Here is a 22761-nt window from a genome sequence, read left to right as displayed (position 1 = left end):
AAATATGGTCATTTTAAATGAATTATTATAATATAATTTAAAATTAATTATTTCAAATATGTTTATTTTAATGTATAATTCTAATGCCTGGATGTAATAAGAAGTCAGAAAAAAAATACAATTAATTTTGATGTTTTTAGCAAAATATAGTAAAAATGTTTTTTGTTTTTTTTTAATTAATAAATATATTTATTTTTAGGTAAGATAAACATAATACAATTTATCTCTCATCTGGATGATTTATTTCTTGTCACCCTGTTGTCCTCCCGTTGTGAAAAAAGGCTGTCCTCACTCAGGTGCATGGAGCTGGAGGGGGCGTGGCCTTCAGCTCCGGCTGAAAATCGGGAGATTTTCGGGAGAATATTTGTCCCGGGAGGTTTTCGGGAGAGGCACTGAATTTCGGGAGTCTCCCGGAAAATTCGGGAGGGTTGGCAAGTATGCAATTATCCCTATAAATAAAATGATAAGAATTTGACAATGATTATCATAAATAGTTGACATTAACTGTTACTCTCTCGTCAATTACAATTGGTCCACAAGACTGTTTCATCTGAGGATTTATTTAGATTTTTCTGTAGTGGTGGCAGCAGCTGCCGGTTGTGGTGGCGACAGCAGAAGTTGCTTTGTTGGTCGTGGTCACGCCAAATAAATTTAAACTTTAATCGCCGAGAAGTACTTAACCAACAGCGTGTGATTTCACCGCATAAAATTGTCTTAATGGTTATCAAATTTAATGCTTTTTTATTTCCATTTAAGGCCTTCATTTTTGCAAAATCAATTCAATGACTTGCGGAATCCCTGCTACAGCTGGAAATGGACTTTGTTTTTCCAACCACGGCAAGGAAGGAAGTGAGCGTGAAGGACATTGCTGGGAAAATCATTCATTGAATTGACGAAATAAATCACCAAAAAACGGGTCTGACAAGAATATTAACATCATATCGAAACGGGGGACATTTATCCATAAAAATTAAAGAGAGCTGCTATCTAATTATTACATTGCTTCATAAAACTACTGTAGTTGTACATATTTATTACTGAAAAGTTTTTTGTTTATTTTAAAAGGTTCAAATTAAATGGATTCGAAATTTAAGAGCCAAAAGGACCAATCAAGCTGGTAAGTTGAGGTACTACCGTAGCACATTTTTAGGTCTATTTCGCGCAAAAGCACAAATATTTCTAACTTCCTGTGAGTCGTGCATGTGCCTCGCCACGGAAGTGATGATGAACTATTACACACCCGGCGGCTAAGAATAGTGGACATTGTTGTCAGGCAAAATCAAATAAAAAGTGGTATTGTTAGGTTAGAATGCAGGCTGGACATTTAGGTTCCCACTAGTATTGACTTTGTTGGCTGTAGAACAAGTAGTTAAATGTCACGCAGTAGCACAAGTCACATAAATCACCAAAAAATGATTTCCGGGCGCGGCCACCGCTGCTGCTCACTGCTCCTTTCACCTCCCAGGGGGGTGATCAAGGGTGATGGGTCAAATGTAGCAAATAATTTGCATGCCAATCATTGGTACTTTAACTTAATTAGAAATAACCATTAACTCTGCTGGGCTGCGCTGAATACCAGGAGCTTCCAGGGGAAAAGATCAAGTGGAACCCCCGTTTAAGCGAACATTTCGATGGAGCCAAATATGCCTCTGGGTGCGAGCGCCTCATTCATTTTGTCTCACGCCTGCAGGCAAAAAGCAGGGCGCAGCGTTGTTGGCCTCCACGTCACTTCTCAGTGCTTAAGTGTGTGTCTTTTCTGCTTTTTTCCCCACCCTTTTGTCCATTTTGCTAACTCAATATGAGTCCCTAAAAAACAACAGACCAGCGTAGTAAGGAGGAGGGAATCACTGTGGACTTTAAAGACTACATGAATGGCGTTCACAAGCATGGAAGAATCATGGAAGCAGGGTTTGTTCTAATTGTGATGAGACCGTTCTTTTCTTTAGTCAGCTCCTCCTTGTCCATGTTAATGTAAGTGGACTTTATTGTAGCAATATGGTTGTTAAAGTTAAGGATTTTTGGGGATTTCTGATCGTTTGTGAGGGCACCATCTTATGGGGGGGAAATGTGCTTCACTGTACAAACTTTTCAATGCACGAACCCTACTGAAGAAACGGGTTCGTAAATCGAGGTTCCGCTGCGGTTGAATTTGGAGTATTTTCCCCCCAAATATGACATTTGTTTCGAGGTTTTTTTTAATCTGGATGCACGTGTCAGTGGGAATGAGTGGGCTTGCTCGAAGACACCTCTTAGGCCAGGAGCGTCCTAACTTTTTGACTTGGAGACCCGCATTGGGCTAAAAAAAATGTTGGATTCGGGGCCGAAAGCAGACTGCGTGAAATAAAGTAACAAAACAAAAATATATATATACATATATATATATATATATATATACAGTGCAAGCCAAAAGTTTGGACACACTTTCTCATTTCAATGCGTTTTCTTTATTTTAATGACTACCGTATTCTTCGGAGTATAAGTCGCTCCGGAGTATAAGTCGCACCGGCCGAAAATGCATAATAAAGAAGGAAAAAAAACATATATAAGTCGCACTGGAGTATAAGTCGCATTTTTGGGGGGAAATTTATTTGATAAAAGCCAACACCAAGAATAGACATTTGAAAGGCAATTTAAAATAAATAAAGAATAGTGAATAAGTGTACGTTATATGAGGCATAAATAACCAACTGGTATGTTAACGTAACATATTATGGTAAGAGTCATTCAAATAACTATAACATATAGAACATGCTATACGTTTATCAAACAATCTGTCACTCCTAATCGCTAAATCCCATGAAATCTTATACGTCTAGTCTCTTACGTGAATGAGATAAATAATATTGATATTTTACGCTAATGTGTTAATAATTTCACACATAAGTCACACCCCCGGCCAAACTATGAAAAAACCTGCGACTTATCGTCCGAAAAATACGGTATTTACTATGTAGATTGTCACTGAAGGCATCAAAACTATGACACCTGTGAAGTGAAAACCATTTCAGATGACTATCTCTTGAAGTTCATCGAGAGAATGCCTAGAGTGTGCAAAGACCTACTCTGTGGCCTAGTGGTTAGAGTGTCTGCCCTGAGATCGGTAGGTTGTGAGTTCAAACCCCGGCCGAGTCATACCAAAGACTATAAAAATGGGACCCATTACCTCCCTGCTTGGCACTCAGCATCAAGGGTTGGAATTGGGGGTTAAATCACCAAAAATCATTCCCGGGCACGGCACCGCTTCTGCCCACTGCTCCCCTCACCTCCCAGGGGGTGATCAAAGGTGATGGGTCAAATGCAGTGGACAAATTTCGCCACACCTAGTGTGTGTGTGACAATCATTGCTACTTTAAAAAGTAATCCGAGCAAAAGGTGGCTATTTTGAAGAAACTAGAATATAAATCAGTGATTTCACCTTTTTTTGTTAAGTACATAACTCCACGTGTTCATTCATCGTTTTGATGCCTTCAGTGACAATCTACAATGTAAATAGTCATGAAAATAAAGAAAACGCATTGAATTGAGAAGGTGTGTCTCAACTTTTGGCCTTTACTCTATGTATGTATGTACTAGGGCTGCGAATCTTTGGGTGTCCCACGATTCGATTCAATATCGATTCTTGGGGTCACGATTCGATTCAAAATCGATTTTTTTCGATTCAACGCGATTCTCGATTCAAAAACGATATTTTCCCGATTCAAAAGGATTCTCCATTCATTCAAAAAATAGGATTTCAGCAGGATCTACCCCAGTCTGCTGACATGCAAGCAGAGTAGTAGATTTATGTAAAAAGCTTTTATAATTGTAAAGGACAATGTTTTATCAACTGATTGCAATAATGTGAATTTGTTTTAACTATTAAATGAACCAAAAATATGACTTATTTTATCTTTGTGAAAATATTGGACACAGTGTGTTGTCAAGCTTATGAGATGCGATGCAAGTGTAAGCCACTGTGACACTATCGTTTTTTGGAATTTTTGAATTTTTATAAATGTCAATGAGGGATTTTTAATCACTGCTATGTTGAAATTGTAACTAATATTGATACTGTTGTTGATAATATTCATTTTTGTTTCACTACTTTTGGTTTGTTCTGTGTCGTGTTTGTGTCTCCTCTCAATTGCTCTGTTTATTGCAGTTCTGAGTGTTGCTGGGTCGGGTTTGGTTTTGGAATTGGATTGCATTGTTATGGTATTGCTGTGTATTGTTTTGTTGGATTGATTAATTAAAAAAAAAAAAAAAAAAAAAAAAAAAATTGATTTTAAAAAATGAGAATCGTTTCTGAATCGCACAACGTGAGAATCGCGATTCGAATTCAAATCGATTTTTTCCTACACCCCTAGTATGTACGTATACACACACATATATATATATATATATATATATATATATATGTATAAATATAAAGAGCATGTGAAAGTTTGACTCCGACCTTGTTTACTTCCGTGACAACCTCCTGAAAGTTTTGCAAACAATCAGAAATATCAAGCAGCTAAAATGCGCCAAACATGGATAAGTGTGGTGAGAGTGTTTTGCATTTTTCCCATCATGCATTGTAGTGGTTTTAAATAGGTGTAATATTGAGTGAAGTTAAGTGCGTGGATGTTTTTCCTAATAACCACACAGTTCAGTGAGCAGGTTGTGTAATGTGTGTGTTGACCTTTTGTGTTGGTCACCGTGACTGGGGACGGTTGTTTGGATCGGGTCATATAAGTAAATGTTGTGCTGCTGACATTTCATGGTCATTGACTAGAAGTACTCATGCTGTCCACAAGATGGAGGCAAACTCTGATATTTAAAATGAACTTAAAGGCGGGCCAGATTTCTTAATAAACTTGCCAGGTCTGACCTGTTTTAAACGCTCTGCTACCACAACTCGGGACTACTTTTGTTCAACTCTCAGGGAGCTCGATGGAAGTCCGACTTTCACTGTTCGGTAGGCGTGGGGCAGGGTTTACGTCTACGATTTAAAGCGCTCACTTGAACGTAAACCCGCTTTGTTCGTGACGTCTGTCGGCCGGAAGACGCGACGCGAGGAGCAAAAAAGCCGCGATCCAAATAATTGTCTTTCCCCGTGTCCAGCAGGAACGTTGAGGAGAGAGCGCCACAGTGAATTCAATCCTCGCAGCGAAGAGGAATCCTAAGAATGTACTAGTTTAAAAAAAACAGTGGAGAGGGTTTGACAGCAACTAAAACACAATAAATACTCTCGCAGGAACAAAAGATGTATCCACTAAAAGGACTAAAAAAAAAAAAAAAAATGGAGGAGGGGGGGAAGCTTTCCATCCATGGGACAGCCCTTCCCCTTCGTACTTTTATGGCACATGGGCGCTCCGTGTTGACGTCGTAGTCGACCCTGAACACAGCGCCCTCTAATGGTACCTGCACCGCACAGCTGCATCGCCTCTTTTTCAAAAACAAATCTGTGATTTTCCAGTTCTTCTATTTTGTTCCGTTTTTTGTGATAAAGTGCAACAGTGCCTTTGTTCTCGCCTCTTCCTGGGTCCCCTAAAGTGACCCCGCGGGGTCAAACGTCACGGGTCGGCGGGGTCGGGCTCGGGGTTCACGCTGGTGTCGCTGCTCACGCTGGCGGCGCTAGCAACGCTGAGCTCCTCCTCCGTCACCTCCCCCACGTCCAGCACCTCCACCTCCTCGTCGTCGTCGTCGTCGTCCTCCTCGTCCAGACCTCCTTCCAGCAGCTCCGCCACCTCCTCTTCCTCCCATGTGTCTTCTCTCGATCCTTTCATCTCCTCATCCTCCTCGCCGTCGCCCGTCTCTCGTAGATGGTAGACGGTGGGCGTCAGCGGTCGGACCAGACCCTCCTCGTAGACCCTCAGGATGGCCTCGCACACAAAGCGGTACTGACTCTGGCGGAGACAGGGACAGGAGGGGGTGGGGGACACCTGAAAGAAGCGAGGGGCGAGGGACAGGCGGGCGTACTTACAGGTGTTTGTATCATCATGGCTCTCTGATCCCTCATGGTCCTCACGATCTCTAGCGGGCACACTGGCTGGCCACACTCCATGAGACACAAAGCAGTTTCCATGGTGATCAGAACCCCCGTCCGACCAATGCCAGCACTGGGAAGAAAAGCAGGGGTGGAATAAATATTGTTTATGAACCGTAAGTCTCACTTCTTGCGCAGTTCCTTATGTTCAAGAATGCCTTTTCTATCTTCGCAAACACACACATTGCACACTATATTGCCAAAAGTATTTGGCCACCCATCCAAATGATGAGAGTCAGGTGTCCTAATCACTTGGCCTGGTGTATACAATCAAGCACTTAGGCATGGAGACTGTTTCTACAAACATTTGTGAAAGAATGGGCCTTTCTTACGGCGTCACATTAGTGCCAAAAATCCGAACGCATAAAAACTGTTATCGCGCGCTGATTCTCCACTTCGTGCGCACGCGCGACACCCTTTTGCGCGCGCGCGCGTGGTGCCTCTCTGCGTACTGTACGTGGGCTAATTGCAAGGTCACATGAAGTTTGGAGCTCTGTAGCAACTGACTGTGCAGAAAGTCTTTGCACTATGCACTTCAGCATCCGCCGACCCCTCTGTCAGTTTACGTGGACTACCACTTGGTGGCTGAGTTGCTGTTGTTCCCAAACTCTTCACTTTTGTTATGATAAAGTTGACTTTGGAATATTTAGTAGCGAAGAAATTTCACGACTGGATTTGTTGCACAGGTGGCATCCTATGACAGTTCCACGCTGGAAATTACTGAGAAAGTATGGCGTCACATTAGTGCCAAAAATCCGAGCGCATAAAAACTGTTATCGCGCGTTGATTCTCCACTTCGTGCGCGCGCGCGACACCCTTTTGCGCGCGCGCGACGCCTTTCTGCGCGCTCTCTGTGTACTCCTGGCATCTCTCCTCGCGCTCTCATGTTTCTTTTTGGCACTTTGGGGGCGGGTATGCTTAGACGGCCCCTCCTTTCTGATTGGCTGTGAGCATTTTTCATATGACCAATCATTCTCCAGTGTAGCAACGTTGTAGCCATCTTACCTCGGACATCTAGCCTCAATCATTACATTGATGTCAATGGTACATGTACTAATTAAATTACCATAACTTGCTCGATTTTCGACGAATTTACAAACGCATACCTGCCAACTTTTGAAATCAGAAAAACCTAGTAGCCAAGGTCCAGGGGCCGCAGGCCCCGGTAGGTCCAGGGCAAAGTCCTGGTGGGGGGTTCCTTCGCCCCCCGACGCAAAATGATTATTAGCATTCAGACAGGCTAAAATGTTGCTAAAACCATCACTTTTCTATCAGTCACAGTGACTTTTCAAAACAAAAATATTACAGCAAAAATCATATGGGTTGATTGACATGTTTATTCTGTAAGCTAACTTCAATAGTTTGAAATTATTTTGACAGTTAATGCCAGTTATCCTGTCAACCTTTCACAAGACTTCAATTTGTTAATTGAAAGTATAAACAGTATAAACACTTTTTACAGTAAACAAATGGTAAAACAGTACTAAACAATTCCATAAAAAAAAAAAATTGGTGTCATTATTAACTTTCTGTCCAAGCTTGTATAATCTACTGCCTTGTTCAATTGTAAAAAATATTCTGTGCCTAAAATTCACATTTCTATCACAATTATCATACTGTAAACATGGTAAGCTAACTTCATTAAAATTAATAGTCCTGTCAATAGCATGGAATTACAATTCAAATGTAGTTTTTTATAAAGGAAAAGCCATGTAACAAAGTGGTGAACATGCCCTTTCCTTTTAACAACACTTAGTAAATGTTTGGGAACTGAGGAGACACATTTTTTAAGCTTCTCAGGTGGAATTATTTCCCATTCTTGCTTGATATACAGCTTAAGTTGTTCAACAGTCTGGGGGTCTCCGTTGTGGTATTTTAGGCTTCATAATGCGCCATACATTTTGAATGGGGGACAGGTCTGGACTACAGGCAAGCCAGTCTAGTACCCACACTCTTTTACTATGAAGCCACCTTGATGTAACACGTGGCTTGGCATTGTCTTGCTGAAATAAGCAGGGGCGTCCATGGTAACGTTGCTTGGATGGAAACATATGTTGCTCCATAACCTGTATGTACCTTTCAGCATTAATGGCTCCTTCACAGATATGTAAGTTACCCATGTCTTGGGCACTAATACACCCCCATACCATCACAGATGCTGGCTTTTCAACTTTGCGCCTAAAACAATCCAGATGGTTCTTTTCCTCTTTGGTCCGTAGGACACGACGTCCACAGTTTCCAAAAACAATTTGAAATGTGGACTCGTCAGACCACAGAACACTTTTCCACTTTGTATCAGTCCATCTTAGATGAGCTCAGGCCCAGCGAAGCCGACGGCATTTCTGGGTGTTGTTGATAAACGGTTTTCGCCTTGCATAGGAGAGTTTTAACTTGCACTTACAGATGTGGCGACCAACTGTAGTTACTGACAGTGGGTTTCTGAAGTGTTCCTGAGCCCATGTGGTGATATCCTTTACACACTGATGTTGCTTGTTGATGAAGTACAGCCTGAGGGATCGAAGGTCACAGGCTTAGCTGCTTACGTGCAGTGATTTCTCCAGATTCTCGGAACCCTTTGATGATATTAGGGAGCGTAGATGGTGAAATACCTAAATTCCTTGCAATAGCTGGTTGAGAAAGGTTTTTCTTAAACTGTTCAACAATTTGCTCACGCATTTGTTGACAAAGTGGTGACCCTCGCCCCATCCTTGTTTGTGAATGACTGAGCATTTCATGGAATCTACTTTTATACCCAATCATGGCACCCACCTGATCCCAATTTGCCTGTTCACCTGTGGGATGTTCCAAATAAGTGTTTGATGAGCATTCCTCAACTTTATCAGTATTTATTGCCACCTTTCCCAACTTCTTTGTCATTTGTTGCTGGCATCAAATTCTAAAGTTAATGATTATTTGCAAAAAAAAATTGTTTTTTATCAGTTTGAACATCAAATATGTTGTCTTTGTAGCATATTCAACTGAATATGGGTTGAAAAGGATTTGCAAATCATTGTATTCCGTTTATATTTACATCTAACACAATTTCCCAACTCATATGGAAACGGGGTTTGTATATGTGTGTATAGGGCTGGGCGATATGGTCTTTTTTTAATATCTCGATATTTTTAAGCCATGTCACGATACACGATATATATCGCGATATTTTGCCTTAGCCTTGAATGAACACTTGGTACTTTAACTTAAAATATAGAAATATTGTCATATATATAGTAGAAAACAAAGTGTGTAGTTATACTGTAGGTGGACCACAGTATGGCAATGTTACCTGCAGTGTACAACCATTGGCTGGTCTTGCCTTGTCCTTTTGCTGCGGACCAGAGCCACAAAGTCCAAGAAGTCCGTGGAGTCGTCGGGGACGCCGTGATCGGGCCATGCCACGTACTGGATCTGGGTCAGCTCTCTCAGCTCCTCACTCTGAACGTGCACACACACAAAACCTCATGCACTTTACTTCCATCAGGAAAGAAATACAAGTACTTCCAAGCTTGTTTTTAGGGGGAATCTCTTCATTTAGAACACAGGTGTCAAACTCAAGGCCCGGGGGCCAGTTCTGGCCCGCCACTTCATTTTATGTGGCCCGCGAAAGCCTGGAAAATACGGGTTTCAATAAAATACTTACTTTTTTTTTTTACTAAATGCATTTGTTCTTTCAATTTTGACAGAAAAAAAATGCATATTTTAAACTTTAAAGGGGAACATTATCACCAGACCTATGTAAGCGTCAATATATACCTTGATGTTGCAGAAAAAAGACCATATATTTTTTTAACCGATTTCCGAACTCTAAATGGGTGAATTTTGGCGAATTAAACGCCTTTCTATTATTCGCTCTTGGAGCGATGACGTCACGTTGTGACATCACATCGGGAAGCAATCCGCCATTTTCTCAAACACCGAGTCAAATCAGCTCTGTTATTTTCCGTTTTTTCGACTGTTTTCCGTACCTTGGAGACATCATGCCTCGTCGGTGTGTTGTCGGAGGGTGTAACAACACGAACAGGGCCACGGGCTCAAGTTGCACCAGTGGCCCAAAGATGCGAAAGTGGCAAGAAATTGGACGTTTGTTCCGCACACTTTACCGACGAAAGCTATGCTACGACAGAGATGGCAAGAATGTGTGGATATCCTGCGACACTCAAAGCAGATGCATTTCCAACGATAAAGTCAAAGAAATCTGCCGCCAGACCCCATTGAATCTGCCGGAGTTTGTGAGCAATTCAGGGACAAAGGACCTCGGTAGCACGGCAAGCAATGGCGGCAGTTTGTTCCCGCAGACGAGCGAGCTAAACCCCCTGGATGTCTTGGCTCACACCGTCCCGAAGATGATCAAGAGAAGAATATCGACCCTAGCTTCCCTGGCCTGCTGACATCAACTCCAAAACTGGACAGATCAGCTTTCAGGAAAAGAGCGCGGATGAGGGTATGTCTACAGAATATATTAATTGATGAAAACTGGGCTGTCTGCACTCTCAAAGTGCATGTTGTTGCCAAATGTATTTCATATGCTGTAAACCTAGTTCATAGTTGTTAGTTTCCTTTAATGCCAAACAAACACATACCAAATGTTGGTTAGAAGGCGATCGCCGAATTCGTCCTCGCTTTCTCCCGTGTCGCCGGCTGTCGTGTCGTTTGTCGGTTTCGCTTGCATACGGTTCAAACCGATATGGCTCAATAGCTTCAGTTTCTTCTTCAATTTCGTTTTCACTACCTGCCTCCACACTACAACTATCCGTTTCAATACATTCGTAATCTGTTGAATCGCTCAAGCCGCTGAAATCCGAGTCTGAATCCGAGCTAATGTCGTTATATCTTGCTGTTCTATGCGCCATGTTTGTTTGTATTGGCTTCACTATGTGACGTCACAGGAAAATGGACGGGTGTATATAACGATGGTTAAAATCAGGCACTTTGAAGCTTTTTTTAGGGATATTGCGTGATGGGTAAAATTTTGAAAAAAACTTTGAAAAATAAAATAAGCCACTGGGAACTGATTTTTAATGGTTTTAACCCTTCTGAAATTGTGATAATGTTCCCCTTTAAGTCAGGACTTTGGGTTAGGGTTCTAAAACCTTCATTCTAGCCTGATTTAGCCATTCCTTTACCACATTTGACGTGTGTTTGGGGTCATTGTCCTGTTGGAACACCCAACTGCGCCCAAGACCCAACCTCCGGGCTGATGATTTTAGGTTGTCCTGAAGAATTTGGAGGTACTCCTCCTTCTTCATTTTCCCATTTTAAAGCACCAGTTCCATTGGCAGCAAAACAGGCCCAGAGCATAATACTACTACCACCATGCTTGACGTTAGGTATGGTGTTCATGGGATTAAAGGCCTCACCTTTTCTCCTCCCAACATATTGCTGGGTATTGTGGCCAAACAGCTCCATTTTTGTTTCATCTGACCACAGAACTTTCCTCCAGAAGGTCTTATCTGCCCTGCACTCTTTAGTATTTACATGCTGCCGCTAGGCGACATCATACGCAAATACGGTGTTAGCTTTCATTGTTATGCTGATGACACCCAACTCTACATGCCCCTAAAGCTGACCAACACGCCGGATTGTAGTCAGCTGGAGGCGTGTCTTAATGAAATTAAACAATGGATGTCCGCTAACTTCTTGCAACTCAACACTAAGAAAACGGAAATGCTGATTATCGGTCCTGCTAAACACCGACATTTATTTAATAATACCACCTTAACATTTGACAACCAAACAATTACACAAAGCGACTTAGTAAAGAATCTGGGTATTATCTTCCACCTAACTCTCTCCTTTGAGTCACACATTAAGAGTGTTACTAAAACGGCCTTCTTTCATCTCCGTAATATCGCTAAAATTCGTTCCATTTTGTCCACTAGCGACGCTGAGATCATTATTCATGCGTTCGTTACGTCTCGTCTCGATTACTGTAACGTATTATTTTCGGGTCTCCCTATGTCTAGCATTAAAAGACTACAATTGGTACAAAATGCGGCTGCTAGACTTTTGACAAGAACAAGAAAGTTTGATCATATTACGCCTATACTGGCTCACCTGCACTGGCTTCCTGTGCACTTAAGATGTGACTTTAAGGTTTTACTACTTACGTATAAAATACTACACGGTCTAGCTCCGTCCTATCTTGCCGATTGTATTGTACCATATGTCCCCGGCAAGAAATCTGCGTTCAAAGAACTCCGGCTTATTAGTGATTCCCAGAGCCCAAAAAAAGTCTGCGGGCTATAGAGCGTTTTCTATTCGGGCTCCAGTACTATGGAATGCCCTCCCGGTAACAGTTAGAGATGCTACCTCAGTAGAAGCATTTGAGTACCATCTCAAAACTAATTTGTATACTCTAGCCTTTGAATAGCCCCCTCTTTTTTAGACCAGTTGATCTGCCGTTTCTCTTCTTTTCTCCTCTGCTCCCCCCTACCCCTTGTGGAAGGGGAGACACACAGGTCCGGTGGCCATGGATGGGGTGCTGGCTGTCCGGGGTCGGGACGCGGGGTGGACCGCTCGCCTGTATATCGGTTGGGAACATCTCTGCACTGCTGACCCGTCTCCGCTCGGGATGGTTTCCTGCTGACCCCACTGTGGACTGGACTCTTACTGTTATGCTGGATCCACTATGGACTGGACTCTCACAATATTATGTTAGACCCACTCGACATCCATTGCATTCGGTCTCCCTAGAGGGGAGGGGTTACCCACATATGCGGTCCTCTCCAAGGTTTCTCATAGTCATTCACATCGACGTCCCACTGGAGTGAGTTTTTCCTTGCCCTTATGTGGGCTTTGTACCGAGGATGTCGTTGGGGCTTGTGCAGCCCTTTGAGACACTTGTGATTTAGGGCTATATAAATAAACATTGATTGATTGATTGATTGATTGATTATCTTTGTCCATGTGATGTCAGATGAAACAAAAATTGAGCTGTTTGGCCACAATACCCAGCAATATGTTTGGAGGAGAAAAGGCGAGGCTTTTAATACGGCAATGGCCGTGGGGGGCGCCACCTCTCCAAAATGGCTGTGCCCTGTGTGTATTACCGTATTTTTCGGACTATAAGTCGCAGTTTTTTTGCATAGTTTGGCCGGGCTCCAGTGCGACTTAAATATGTTTTTTTCCTTTTTTACTATGCATTTTCGACAGGTGCGACTTATACTCCGGTGCGACTTATACTCCGAAAAATATGGTATATATTTTCAAAGCTCAAAAATATATTTACAAATATTTGTTTATTTATACAAATTATTTATTTATTTGTATATCACATTTGTATTTGTATATTTACTAATATATGCATATGTATTAATATCATATTGATATATATAAGTTGATGTGAAACAATTCTACTTCCATACCATTCAAACTTATTGACTGGACCAGAGATAAAACCAACATTTTAGTTGTTAGTTTAAATTAGAAATATTGGAAAATTTAAGTATATTATGGTGTGTATGGGTATACTGTATAGAAAGTGCCATCCAAAAAAGGGCAGCGCACTAAAGCTTCCAGCAGCAAAGGTTAGCAAATGGAAAAGTTCGCAAATAGAGTGGCTCGTAAATCGAGGTTCCCCTGGAGATGGGCCATGAGATGGGAAATGTTGCTGAAATAATTCACAAGAAAAGCTCTTTGTTTGTTGATTAGAAAGAGAAAGAAATGGTTTCGAAGCCTCCAGCGATAGTTTGGCGTACAACAGTTACAAATGAACACTTTGGAGGGGCAACATGGTTCCTATAGAAACCATCCTCGCAGTAAAGCAACACAATCAGGGGGCCATTGGAAGCACTAAACATAAAAAAAAAAAAAAATGACTGCCGTTATTGTTTAGTCTATTCCGATTATACTCTTTAACGTAGAAATACGTTATCTTTTTTTCCCATCTTCTCACTGTTACCTTCGCTTCATGTTTTCTCTCACCGTGTTCTCTTTTACAGGAATATGATTGACTAAGGTGGTCGGGTTGCCATGGTAACCCGGTTTCAATAGGCGGTCCACATGCGAGCGCAGCGGGAGCCAGAAAAAGAACAGCCCACACTGGTCACCATGACAACACACCTCCTCTGGATGCTCAGCTGCTCATTCTTCATGAGACGCCGCGCGCTCTCCTCGCATCCGACAATCTGATCTCATCCGACGGCTCGCGGCCACCCGGATCACATTTGAAAAACGGGCGCTGGTGCGAAACCCCCCCTGCTCACCTGTAGGTGCACCAGGCTCATTTCCCGGACCAGGAAGGCGGAGTTGCCCTCCTCGTTGTGGCACGTGACAGTGAAGTCTCCGTAGGAGGCGCTGCTGTCTGGGTTGGGCCAGTACTGATGGCACTTGACCTGCAACACATGTTAGCATGCCATTAAAGCTCAGCAACAGTAAAAAAAAACAACTGGTCTTCTTTGCTAACACAATTCCCTGAGAAGTGCATGAAAACCTTTACAAATTGCTCTTATGTAATAGTTTTAGTATTTCGAAGAACTTCAACGGCGAGCGGCACTTCTGACTTACCGTATTTTTCGGACTTTAAGGCTCACTTAAAATCCTTTCAATTTCTCAAAAATCGACAGTGCGCCTTATAACCCGGTGCGCCTAATGTACGGCATAATTCTGGTTGTGCTTACCAGTGTTGGGTTAGTTACTGAAAACCAGTAACTAGTTACAGTTACTAGTTACTTTATTTCAAAAGTAACTCAGTTACTAACTCAGTTACTTACCGGTACACCAAAAAGTAATGCGTTACTGTGAAAAGTAACTAGTTACTTCTTCTACTTTTTTTTTTTTAAAGCTCCCATTAATGCCCTTTTAGTCTTCATTTCAGTACTGTTATTGCACTGGAGAATAATACAATCTGTTGATCAACTTGACATACATTTGCATCACTGAACTCTGCTAAGCAATGTGCTCTACATACAACACACAAAGACAAAGATATGTTTCAAAGGGCCAATTTATTTCAGGCCAGAACAAATTGACAAAACTATTTTAAATAGCTGCAACATAACATACATAAGTAACAAACAGCATAATAACACTAACACTAACCACGTTAAACCCAGATTCCAAACTAACAAAGGTCTTAACTCATTCTCTTTCTATGCCACTTCAATATGGAATCCACTCCCAACAGGTGTAAAATAAAGGGCATCTCTATCCTCCTTCAAAACCGCACTAAAAGAACACCTCCAGGCAACTACAACCCTAAACTAACACCCTCCCTTCCACATAATACCTCTTCGGATTGTAAATAATCAAATGTAGACATTTTTTCTTATACTTTCTGATCTCTCTCTCTGTGTCCACTACTTGCTATACATATCCTACCAAGTCAGTCCTACACTGTTTCAATGGCCATTTCTCTGATGATGCAATTGTTGATGCTGATTGTTGATGACAGAAGTGTTGATACCAACCAAATCTAACCCCCCCCCCCCATATCCCACATCCCGGATTGTAAATAATTCGATGTATATACTCTGATGATTATCTTGTGTGATGACTGTATTATGATGTTAGTATATATTTGATAGTATATATCTGTATCATGAATCAGTGGACGCCGACTTAAACAAGTTGAAAAACTTATTGGGGTGTTACCATTTAGTGGTCAATTGTACGGAATATGTACTGTACTGTGCAATCTACTAATAAAAGTTGCAATCAATCAATCAACAACATAGCTGTAAAGCTGGCTTCACCTAAGGAAGGCACACGTGACATACACAGAGCCTAACCAGGCAGATTTGAATTGTAGTTTTGGGCAGTAGACGGGATCTTTGATCCAAGACACAACTTACATTTAACTAAAATGTTATTTTCTTTGTGCTCGACAAAAGAAAAGAAGTGAGAATATCTCATACTTGCCTCTCCCCGGGACAACCATTCTCCCAAATTTCTGCCGATTTCCAGCCGGACTCAAGGCACGCCCCTCCAGGTCCGTGCGGACCTGAGTGAGGACAGCCTGTCGTCACGTCCGCTTGGCCAACCAAAAAGTAACCACAGAACACTATACCGTATAGTCGTATAGTGTTCTGTGGTTACTTTTTTGTTGGCCAACGGTTTAGGTTGTATTGCGCACCCCCCTCCCCTCCCCTCCCCTCCCCACACCCACACACACACACACACACACACACACACACACACACACACACACACACACACACACACACACAGAGAGTGCAGAGGAAGAATCAGAAGCATGTCATTGCTTCGCTGCCATAAAACAGGATCAGATCCTCAGTTTCTAGCCGATACTACATAAAAAATAACGTAAAATAACGCAGTAACGCATCATGTAGTAACGGTAACTGAGTTACTGAATAAAAAAAATAACGCGTTAGATTACTAGTTACCGCCGAAACTAACGGCGTTACAGTAACGCGTTACTTTGTAACGCGTTAGTCCCAACACTGCACACGACACTCAAAAATCTGTCAAAATGTTTTTAGTACGCTATGAAGCCGCACCGCTTGATGGGTTGTTGGCACATTTAAACATACAAGTATTATTACGATGTGTGTATAAGGACCCCAAAATGGCACCTATTAGCAGACATTATCTGGCGGTTTGTTTCGCAATATTATGCAAAACCTACTTTTATTACCTCCTGGTACCTGCTGATGTGTATTTGGGATCTGCATAAGTCCTGAAAATTATTTGGGATAGTTACTGTAAATTCTGGACTATAAGCCACTACTTTTTTTTCCTACACTTTGAACCCTGTGGCTAATTTATGGGTTTTTCTACACTGACGGCCAGAATACAAAGTTTTCGAAAAAAACAAAAACAAGCAAATATACAGAGAATTTGTTTTGTTTGTGCTATGGTGCCATCTTTTGGACGAGTTCGCTCACTGCAAGTGCTGCAGTGGCCTTCATTTTATCAGTAGTGCTTTCAAGAGGAAGTAGAGCCGTCCATAGCGTATCTACTCGTATGGATGCTTCACTCTTAACTCTTTCTTATTTATTACTCCATTACTCTTGTCTTGTTCTGTATATTGTACAGTATTTTGTATTTGTATAGTGTTTTGTATATTGTACAGGATTGCTTATTATTTTTATTGGATAGTAGTCTGTTTATTTCAATTCTTTTTTTTCTTTATTACCTATTGTGTAATTTATTTTTACCCCATATTTGTTCCCACTACCGCACATTAAGTTGGAGTCCTTAATCAATAAAGTCCATTCTATTCTATTTGTAAGTTTTACAATATAACTACAACAATTCATAAGTACTAAACCGTCCCATGTGTGATGTCTTTAAGAGTGTTTTGTACATGCTGTTGTAATGTAATGAAGCAAGCGTTGCAAGCATTAGCTAGTATGCTAACACATTTACAAGTGTCTGTATTAGTATTAACTTACAATGGCATTCTTTTTGTTTTGTTTCAGTTTCACAAATTCTTCAGTGAATTCACCAAAACGTCACTGTGGAGATATTGAGTCTGTTTAGCTGATTGGAGAGCTAGCTTCCGCAGCTAGTAGGTCCATGATGATGACTTCTGTTTTGTTTGATCAGCCGTTTTACTGCCGTGTTACAGACACCGTTTGGAAACAATTAAGGTATGTAAATAATCATTGACAAAATATTTCTGTGTAAATCACTCATTTCATATCTGCGGCTTATAGTCCAGTGTGGCTAATATATGGAAAGATTATTGTTTTATAACCATACTGTACAGTATAAAAATCCTTCCGGGCTTTCTTGCGATTGCTGTGGCCTAAAATGCCTTAATTTGCAGCAGCTTTTTCAGAAAGTTGTGGTAAAAAGTGCGACGTTATTAAAAAACATTGAATAAACTTGAGATTTTATGAATTTGCTATCAATGTTTTAAGTCAGGGATGTCCAAACCTTTTCCACTAAGGGCCGCACACTGATAAATCTCAGCATGCGGGGGCAATTTTGATATTTTTCATTTTCAAAACCCAAGACAAAATATTGAATTTTTTGTTTTTACCTTTAGGCAACCCTCAAGTTTGGTATAGGGCACCCGATAGGGCCTCAGTCATAAAAATGTTGAAAAAAAAAAAGTCATATTTTTTTTTTTTAATTCAACGCTTAAATCTCTATATCAACTTCAGGTCTATCTATCGATAAGTTTTTTGTTTTCTTTTTATGTGTTTTATGCCCTTATTGTCAAAAACCTGTTTTAATGACAAAAACACAAACTATGCAATGTTTTCCACAAAAAAATAATTTTAATTGAAATATTTGATGTGAAGTAATTGGAGCCTTAGATTGGTCCATAGTTCATAACAACATGGATTTTAATTCAGTAATATTTTTGAACACAAACTATGCAATGTTTTCCACAAAAAAATAATTGTAATTGAAATATTTGATGTGAAGTAATTGGAGCCTTTGATTGGTCCATAATTCATAACAACATGGATTTTAATTCAGTATTATTTTTGAGCAATGACAGTTTTTGAAAAAATGATCCCACTAAATTTCTTAGGGATCCAAAATGCTCACTCTCAAAAAGTGTTAAAACATTTTTTTAATTGTTTTACTTTTAACACTCTCTAAATCAGCTTTAGACCTTCTTATACTTTTTAATTATTTTTTCTAATGTTTGTTTGTTTGTGTCATGCACTTTTTGTCAAAGAAAACTTTTTTTTGTCAAACAAAATATGCAATGTTTTCAACAAAAAGTACTTCAAAGTGGAATGTTTGATGTGAAGTAATTGGAGCCTTGAATAGGTCAACCATTCCAATATTGATTTTGAATCATTATTTTTAAGCAATGCAGCTTTAAGGGGGAAAAAAAACAGCCTGAACGCAGCTTTGTGTTTAATATTAGAGTTTCAACATTGCAACTTTTTCTTGTTTCATTTCACCAGTTTGCTCTTTTTTTACCCACTTTTTAATGGTTTTTTAAATTTTTTATTGTATTTCGAGTCATACCAAAGACTATAAAAATGGGACCCATTACCTCCCTGCTTGGCACTCAGCATCAAGGGTTGGAATTGGGGGTTAAATCACCAAAAATGATTCCTGGGCGCGGCCACTGCTTCTGCCCACTGCTCCCCTCACCTCCCAGTGGGTGAGCAAGGGGATGGGTCAAATGCAGAGGACACATTTCACCACACCTAGTGTGTGTGTGTGTGACACAATCATTGGTACTTTAACTTTAAACTTATTTTTTTAATGTGCCCTGGGCCATTAAGAAATTACCCACAGGCCACAAATGGGCAACACTCTCCATTACCAAATAATACATTGTGAGAATCAATGCTGAATGGAATCGTGAGGTAACGTTCTTAGTTGTCCTATGAGATTAGTTGAATTGTCCCGTGCAGAGAAAAACAAAGACATTTGGGGAAAAAAAAATCGGCTAGTTTTAATGAAAAATCCTTGACGTACCCGTCCCCTCTCGACTTGCGTTGTCAGCATGACCACCATAGATGATCCCTGCTCCCAGGTCATTTGCCAGAAGTCCGGACAGGTGTTGGGCAAGGGACCCTGGCAGGCGATGTAGCGGTTTATGAGACTGGAGGCAGGAATCTCCATCTGCAGGAACAGGGGTTGAGTAACTAAACAATGTTTCATCTGGGTGTGAGACTTGCATGTCGTGATGGGTCAAACCATATCGAAGCATCGATGCCTTATGGAACACAAGTAGGCATTGGTTCCATAATGGCACCGGTGCTAATTTACCCGATAGTAACTGCGGCTTAAAAATGTACTTCCTATTTTGTGCCTTGAACCGGAAGTATAACTGTCCATAGTGTTTTTTTGCTCGAAAGGATTCTTCATTCATCACTCCAAGCAACGTTTGTAAGTTTTACAATATAACTCAAACAATTCTAACTCATGCATATTTGTACGTGCTATCGTAATGTAATCAAGCAAGCGACGTTAGCATTAGCGAATATGCTAACACTATTACAAGTGTCTGTGTTACTATTCTTAATCTACAATCGTATTCTTTTTGTGTTGTTTTATCCTTTTAAATTCACCAAAACTTCACCGTGGAGTTATTGAGTCTGTTTAGCTGTTTGAAGAGCTAGCTTCCGCAGCTAGCGGGTCAATGACGATGACTTATGTTTTGTTCATTCAGCCGTTTTACTGCCATGTGACAGGCACTGTTTGGAAGGAAAGGTATGTAAATAAACATTTACAAAATCTTTCGTACTGGTATATATATGCGGCATATAGTTGGGTGCGTCTAATATATGTAAAAAAATATTTATTTTTTCTAAAACTGGCTGGGTGCAGCTTGAATACCGATGCACCCTATAGCCTGGAAAATGTGGTATTTGGCTCATTGACCATGGCTGCATGTTTTAAATTCCTTTCTGTGGAGATCCATCCATCCATTTTCTACCGCTTATCCCTTTTGGGGTTGCGGGGGGTGCTGGAGCCTATCTCAGTTGCAATTGGGCGGAAGGCGGGGTACACCCTGGACAAGGCGCCACCTCATCGCAGGGCCAACACAGATAGACAGAAAACACTCACACTCACATTCACACACTAGGGCCATTTTAGTGTTGCCAATTAACCTATCCCCAGGTGCATGTCTTTGGAGGTGGGAGGAAGCCGGCGTACCCGGAGGGAACCCACGCAGTCACGGGGGGAACATGCAAACTCCACACAGAAAGATCCCGAGCCCGGGATTGAACTCAGGACCACTCAGAACCTTTGTATTGTATAATAACTTTTTTAATCCATCAGATAGCAGATAGTCATTATACAACACTAACGCAGTATCAGTGCAGTGTCAATACAGGTTGTGAGTGTGCCACACATTCACTGAGGCATCATTTACCCATCATTACTTCTATGTATTTCCAGCATGCAGAGCATACTTGCCAACCTTGAGACTCAACCTTGGTCTCTTCTTCGTCCTTCTGCTTCGTCTCTGTTATGTTTTTGGACATTACCACTTGCCGTAGTTTTGAAGCAATGCAAGATGGGAATCCGGATGTTGTGTGTCAGTGTATTAAAGGGGAACATTATCACAATTTCAGAATGGTTAAAACCATTAAAAATCAGATCCCAGTGGCTTATTATATTTTTCGAAGTTTTTTTCAAAATTTTACCCATCACGCAATATCCCTAAAAAAAGCTTCAAAGTGCCTGATTTTAACCATCGTTATAAACACCCGTCCATTTTTCTGTGACGTCACACAGTGATGCCAACACAAACAAACATGGCGGAAAGAACAGCAAGCTATAGTGACATTAGCTCGGATTCAGACTCGGATTTCAGCGGCTTAAGCGATTCAACAGATTAAGAATGTATTGAAACGGATGGTTGTAGTGTGGAGGCAGGTAGCGAAAATGAAATTGAAGAAGAAACTGAAGCTATTGAGCCATATCGGTTTGAACCGTATGCAAGCGAAACCGACGAAAACGACACGACGGCCAGCGACACGGGAGAAAAGCGAGAACGAATTCGGCGATCGCCTTCTAACCAACGATGTGTTTGTTTGGCATTAAAAGGAAACTAACAACTATGAACTAGGTTTACAGCATATGAAATACATTTGGCAACAACATGCACTTTGAGAGTGTAGACAGCCCAATTTTCATCAATTAATATATTCTGTAGACATACCCTCATCCGCGCTCTTTTCCTGAAAGCTGATCTGTCCAGTTTTGGAGTTGATGTCAGCAGGCCAGGGAAGCTAGGGTCGATAGGGGGTTTAGCTCGCTCGTCTGCGGGAACAAACTGCCGCCATTGCTTGCCGTGCTACCGAGGTCCTTTGTCCCTGAATTGCTCACACACTCCGGCAGATTCAATGGGGGTCTGGCGGCAGATTTCTTTGACTTTATCGTTGGAAATGCATCTGCTTTGAGTGTCGCAGGATATCCACACATTCTTGCCATCTCTGTCGTAGCATAGCTTTCGTCGGTAAAGTGTGCGGAACAAACGTCCAATTTCTTGCCACTTTCGCATCTTTGGGCCACTGGTGCAACTTGAATCCGTCCCTGTTCATGTTGTTACACCCTCCGACAACACACCGACGAGGCATGATGTCTCCAAGGTACGGAAAACAGTCGAAAAAACGGAAAATAACAGAGCTGATTTGACTCGGTGTTTGAGAAAATGGCGGATTGCTTCCCGATGTGACGCCACGTTGTGACGTCATCGCTCCGAGAGCGAATATTAGAAAGGCGTTTAATTCGCCAAAATTCACCCATTTAGAGTTCGGAAATCGGTTAAAAAAATATATGGTCTTTTTTCTGCAACATCAAGGTATATATTGACGCTTACATAGGTCTGGTGATAATGTTCCCCTTTAACGTGCCGGCTGGAATAAACACAAACTGAGAAATAGCTCCGTGCTTGCCTACTTTATGGGTTATAGATAAACCTATGGATAACAGAGACATATATAATAGTCTCCTTTTCAGGTGAGAGAGAACGCTAAAGGCAGTGCCTTTAAGGCACGCCCCCAATATTGTTGTCCGGCTGGAAATCGGGAGAAATTCGGGAGAATGGTTGTCCCGGGAGATTTTCGGGAGAGGCACTGAAATTCGTGAGTCTCCCGGAAAATTCGGGAGGGTTGGCAAGTATGATGCAGAGAGCTGCAATGTTTCTGAAGACTATTTTGCCAGCAAAATAAAAAACGGTAAGCTTTGATCAAAGCTTGTTTGTATTTAGAGAAACATCAGAAAAAACTTTGACTCAAGTACATTCACATTGAATTTACCAACACATAAAAGGAACGGAAAATAAAAACTCACATTTATGTAATTTGCATTGATGTAGTCATCTGTGCTTTTCAGAATGACCCGCGTGGCATCAT

At 41.2% G+C, this 22761-nt stretch overlaps 1 protein-coding gene across 1 annotated transcript in view; it reads right to left on the bottom strand.

Annotated features, from left to right (window-relative positions):
• Nucleotides 1-4592: 4592 nt before the first annotated feature.
• The window catches only part of ptpn4a (protein tyrosine phosphatase non-receptor type 4a), a 189445-nt gene continuing 171276 nt past the window's right edge, over nucleotides 4593-22761 (bottom strand). The window contains exons 22-27 of the mRNA XM_061926597.1: nucleotides 22700-22761; nucleotides 19370-19516; nucleotides 14215-14343; nucleotides 9297-9445; nucleotides 5948-6083; nucleotides 4593-5870 (exon numbers count right to left, since the gene is read on the bottom strand). Of these exons, the coding sequence (XP_061782581.1) occupies nucleotides 5538-5870; nucleotides 5948-6083; nucleotides 9297-9445; nucleotides 14215-14343; nucleotides 19370-19516; nucleotides 22700-22761 (956 nt within the window). The 3' untranslated portion in view covers nucleotides 4593-5537. The remainder of the gene's footprint in view (nucleotides 5871-5947; nucleotides 6084-9296; nucleotides 9446-14214; nucleotides 14344-19369; nucleotides 19517-22699) is intronic.

Source organism: Nerophis lumbriciformis, linkage group LG31, assembly GCF_033978685.3.
Source record: "Nerophis lumbriciformis linkage group LG31, RoL_Nlum_v2.1, whole genome shotgun sequence".
In the NCBI taxonomy this organism is placed as follows: Eukaryota; Metazoa; Chordata; class Actinopteri; order Syngnathiformes; family Syngnathidae; genus Nerophis; species Nerophis lumbriciformis.
The sequence above is the reverse complement of the archived record's forward strand: the minus strand, read 5'-3'. Positions and strand labels throughout refer to the sequence as shown.